Consider the following 5170-nt stretch of genomic DNA (forward strand, 5'->3'; position numbering starts at 1 on the left):
AGAAAATCTTGTCAGATACTACATAGGACCATGAGTGCGTAGCTGGTTCTGAATCATTGGGCGACAGTTATTTGATCAGGTGAGGTGTTGCGGAGGCCCGAAGCAACGGTCTGCGAGCAGATCTTTGATATGCAGTGGCATCTGCAGGCAGGGACAGAGCACAAATGTGAGTTGTCATGCCAGGATGCTACGAGTCTCCGGATGACGAGGCACCTATCATTTCACATAGCAAACCTTACCACATGAACAGTGCCATGGATGTGTTCTGTACACTTCACTTTTTTTTTTCTCGTTTGCAACCGAACAAAAGTGTCAGAACAAAATCATATATAGCTCTTGGAAAAAGAAAGAAAGAAAGAAAAATCAAAACTGGTACATAGTATACATTGCGACTAGTAGTTGATTTAAACAAAGTGTTGATCTCTCCTAACATTGAAAAAAGAAAAATAAAGAGCAAGGCTCATACCTTAACATTGTTTATGATTCATCACCGTTCTACTACTACATGATTACATAACTAAGTGGACAACAAATAATCCTTTTTTGTCTCTCCTCCATCAAATAAGAACGTGATCGATGGAGAACTCCAATCATTGCCCTTGCTTGCTCGCTGCCATACCAAAACATTACAGCTCACGACAGGCACCGTGTTCTTCTCTCGGGTAGCATTCCTTTTGTCCCACTCCTAATCAATAATCAATAAGCTCGAAGTGCAATCCAGCAGATCGAAGCAACACAAGAAAAGAGAGGAAGATTAAACACTGTGTGCAGTTCTGTCTGAAACATTAGCATTGTGTTTCGGGAAAAGAGATATATAAACACTAATGGGCTCTATATTAAACTGTCTTGTTGCTAGTACCATCTATCCATTTCTTTAACTGTGTTTTATTTTTCGCAAGCAAAACTACTTAAGAACGGTAGACTGAACAGTGTGGCAATTGGTTAGCTGGCACAGTGACTGTGGCACTGGAGAAAAGTGGCATTGAGCAGTGCAGGTCCCATGCTTCATGCATGCATGGTGCCCGTTCAACAAGGTCAGGATAGCTTCAGTACTGGCAGGAGCATTGTGGACGCTGCCAGCTCAGCTCACCCTCCCCTCTCAGACCATGCATGCATGGACATCGATTGATGTCCTGGACTCTTGTTGACACATTGGTCCCGGCGTGGCCGGGGCGCACGAGCCGTGAGCAAACTGGGCGGTAAAATTTTCTCACCGTGCAGTACTCCCTCCGCGCAATAAAACAATGTGTTCTGGACATAAAATGGAAAGAAAGAAAGAAAGAAAAGAACTCGCTTTCTACAGTATACTTGCAACAAGAGTTCATGCCATTGCAACAAGGTGTTAATGCCTGCGTGCATTAGTGTGTTTTTTAAAAAAAAAATTTAGGCTTGACACAAACAACTTTGTGCGCAACTGTATGCGGTGGAGGCGTGGATCCGAGCGGTGGGCGAGCGAAGAAGCATACGGGCGGGCGGGGGAAACGTGGGGCGGCCGACGCGCGCGCGCGTATACGCTGGCTCGCACGTGTGGTCCCTGCTTGGTCCGAGCAGAGAGACCGGCGGTGGAGGAATTGAAGCACGCACAACGTGGTGTGCCGTCGGATAAGACCGGCGACGGTGGCATGCACGGATGGCGATCGGGCATGCATGGACGGTGCCGGATCCTGTTCGCGGCCGCACTTTGCCCTGCCAGGACCAGGAGGCATGCAGCCCCACGTTTGACCGGCCTCTCGCTCTCGCTCTCTTGCATTGCTTGGCATTGCATGCCGGAGGAATTTACAATGATGCCCTAGCTTCTCTTTGCTTCACAACTCACTTGTCACAAACCTCCTCGCGTTGCTTTTCCGAGTCAATCACTGCTCGGTCGGTACTCGGCAGATGTGAATCTAACAGCAAAATTGTGTTCCCATAACACCAAGAGTATAGAAACTACTCCTACTCCAGTAGCCAACAATGTCCGGATTGAATTATCTTAGGCATCTATGGAGCAAGTAATACGCTTTGCTTATTGGTGCTTGCAACTAATAAGTTCATGTTAGTGCTTTTGTCTCCTTTTGCGTTACCTGTTGCTGTCCAAGTACGCCGTCAGTACTTGAAAAATCGAGTGCCTTTGCGCCCTTATAAAATACTAGTACACTATTTCCTGTCTTAATCATGCCCAAATTAGTGGCATGATGTAAGCCAGTAGTATTTGTTTATCTTTTTATATATGCACCAGCCGGCCTGCATGCATCACATCCTAGTCAGGAACCCAACTTTTTCCTAACCGATCCATGTACTGCTACTACCACCTGAGCGAGCCGAACGTCACCATTAGCGCACTAATCGCCTCGCTGGCACACCGTATCAGTGCGGCGAACGGACGAATGTCTCTCCTAATCATTGCGCTAATCCAATCACACCACAATTTCTCAATGGTGCCATAGTACGTCATGGATCACATAATTTATTACAAAAATGATCATTAGTTCTTAACCCCCTAGATGTCATGAACATTGGGGAATACAAAGTTAACATAATCATGCATGGATTTGGATTTTGAAAAGGAGTTTTGATTTCTTGGGTTCGATCAAATTCTGCACCTCTCAAACTTTATCTCACCTGAAACGGGTAGAGATTTCAAAAAAGGACATGATCAAGCCCAATTCAACTGAAAGGACGCTCTGGAATTTTTTGAATAATTCGCGCTCTGGAAATTTCTGGTGGAGCGAGGACAGAATCGTCACTCCAGGCTCCCCATGTCGGCCCTGCAATGACGACCCGTCGCAGTCATGTGGGGCCAGGCACCAGCCCGGTCCGGCCTATATTAATGTCCTTTCCTCTCCAGTGCCTAGCACCTCGCTATCTGCGACCCCGATTCATCCTCATCATCATCTTGTACTTTCTCTGGCCTGCGCCACAACTGTCGAGCTCTCCTCCTACTCCTGTTTCTCCGTCCATGGAGCTGGCAGCCTCCACGTCCGCCTCCGTCTGCTCGGCGTACCACCAGCTCTCGGCGCCGGCGCCGGCGCCGGCGGCCGCCGACGGTGACGGTGACAGCGGGGCGCAGGCGGCGTCGACGCAGACGCAGCATCTCGCGCGGCTGCCGCGGCGGAGGAAGCACGGCGGCGGATGCGCGGGGCTCCGGCGGCGGTGCTACGCGGTGCTGAAGCAGCAGCGGACGCGGCTCTACATCCTCCGGCGCTGCGTCACCATGCTCCTGTGCTGGCACGAGCACGACCTCTCAGACTGATCACCATGGGCCGCCCGCTCCGTCCTGGCTGGTTTCCATGTTCGATTTGCAGTAGGAAGCATAGAGAGGGATCGAGTTTTCATTTTCATGCTGCCAGCCAAACTGTGAAAATGATCAGATGCTGGTGGACTTTCGCTTTGAATTTGGCGTGTATTTGAGCACGAACGCAAACAGGGCAGATCTCGATTGTAACAAATCCGTGTCATAAATCAGCCAACTGAAAACTCTGGCATCGTCTGTTTGTAAAAGAAGGTGTTTATCAGATTCACAGTGGGCCTAGGTCATCTTTAAGGCCCTTATCGTGCACACACACATACACCCACCACATCGAGGCGCTCGCTATTTCGCCCATTGGGCCGCCTCCGCTGAATGAAACCAGGCCCGGTCAGCCTCCACGCACGATCGTATATTCACGTGCTACATGGCAGGCTAATAAGGACGAGCCCATGGATCACCTGACTTCAGCTTACCAACTTGTCAGTCATTGGGGACAATGCAAAATTTATCCCGGAATAATGAATTTTTATAACCTAAACGATCAAAATATACTATAGTTGCAATCTTGCGGGGTTGTGACAATGAAGAAATGACGAGTTTGCTCTCCCGTTCAGAAAATAAGCCCACACATCATCGCAAGCTATACTATTATTGGCCCAATTATCATCGCAATCTAGTCCATTGTCAAATGAGAAGCCCAACTAAGATTCGGCCCGTTCGTCATGAAAAGCTCGAGATGTTCAAACGATCCGTTGTAAGCCGGGACGACAATGATTCGGCCCATACTGGCAGGAGAACCTTTTCTTTTTAGGTCCCTGGAACATGAGCCGAGTTTGCGTTTTCACCCAAAACCATCCATTCTACCTCCGGTACTCATAAAACCGGACACACGACCTCCTCCATCCAATTTCACCCCGTTTTGACCCAATTGGTAACACATCATCGCCACGGCGCCAATCCGACATGTCCTGATCCACCCGTCATCTCTTCTTTCCTCACCCACTTGCATCCAGGACCCACCTGTCATCCTTTTTCTTCCTCTCCACCTTCTCTTCCCCCTCCAGGCAGAATGGCAACGCTGCCCCTGTCGGTCGAAATCGAGCATACCCGAGCCCTTGCGATGCGACGTCGATACTCCACCTCTTGCACGTCGCACCCCCAATCCCGATGCGGGATTGCCTAGCCGCGTTGACGCGGCCGTCGCGCTAGGCGCCTATGCCGGCTAGCGGCTGCTCCTCCTGGCCACACGCTTGGGGGGGGGTTGTAAGTTCGACGGCGACTGCGTGCGCATGGCCATGTCCTGTGTCCAGATCGGGGGGCTCGACTTCATGGTGAGCTTGAACACCGAAACTCCACCGCATGCTTCGGCACCGACGGCGGCGCAAGGGCCGCGAATTCTCCACATTTGGTGGCGGCAGACGGGCTCCATGTTGCATATGAAAGATTCGATACGCAACAGGTTCAGCTCCTAGTGGAATTTGTTGATGCCTCGTGCAGTCGTGCTCGTGCTCGCGCTCCGGCTCGACCTCGGGCTTGCCCCGCGTAACTCACTTGTTGCTTGCCCCGCTGGCCGCTGCGGGCTCACACACATAGGCACGCTCTCCCTGCAATTCTTCTCTGTCTAATCGAGATGCAAGGAAGCAGCAACTTCTATTCCTCTTCTTTCTCTGCTTCTCGTTTAACAACCGAGCAAGGCACCAACAGGCCAGCAGTCAGCATTGCCGCTGGTGCGTTGGCATCAACAAGCAGCACCATCTCTAGTTCGGAAAAAAAGAAGGGAGAGAGAAACAGGAGGTAGAAGAAGATGGCATAGACTGACACATGGGGCCCATTGAACAGTTGCCAGCAAGGATAGGTGCCTTGCGTCATGTCGGACAAAACCGTCTTCAAAATCACTATGTTGGCGGCAAACTATTCAAGATTCGAGTTTAGGTGAAAAAC

General features: G+C 50.3%; 1 protein-coding gene across 1 annotated transcript; it reads left to right on the plus strand.

Annotated features, from left to right (window-relative positions):
• Positions 1 to 2844: 2844 nt before the first annotated feature.
• Positions 2845 to 3527, plus strand: LOC101764560. The gene has a single exon (XM_004960782.4). It carries the CDS (start codon positions 2939 to 2941, stop codon positions 3230 to 3232), a length of 294 nt encoding a protein of 97 aa, XP_004960839.1. The 5' UTR covers positions 2845 to 2938; the 3' UTR covers positions 3233 to 3527.
• Positions 3528 to 5170: the final 1643 nt, after the last annotated feature.

This window comes from Setaria italica, chromosome III, assembly GCF_000263155.2.
Source record: "Setaria italica strain Yugu1 chromosome III, Setaria_italica_v2.0, whole genome shotgun sequence".
Taxonomy (NCBI): Eukaryota; Viridiplantae; Streptophyta; class Magnoliopsida; order Poales; family Poaceae; genus Setaria; species Setaria italica.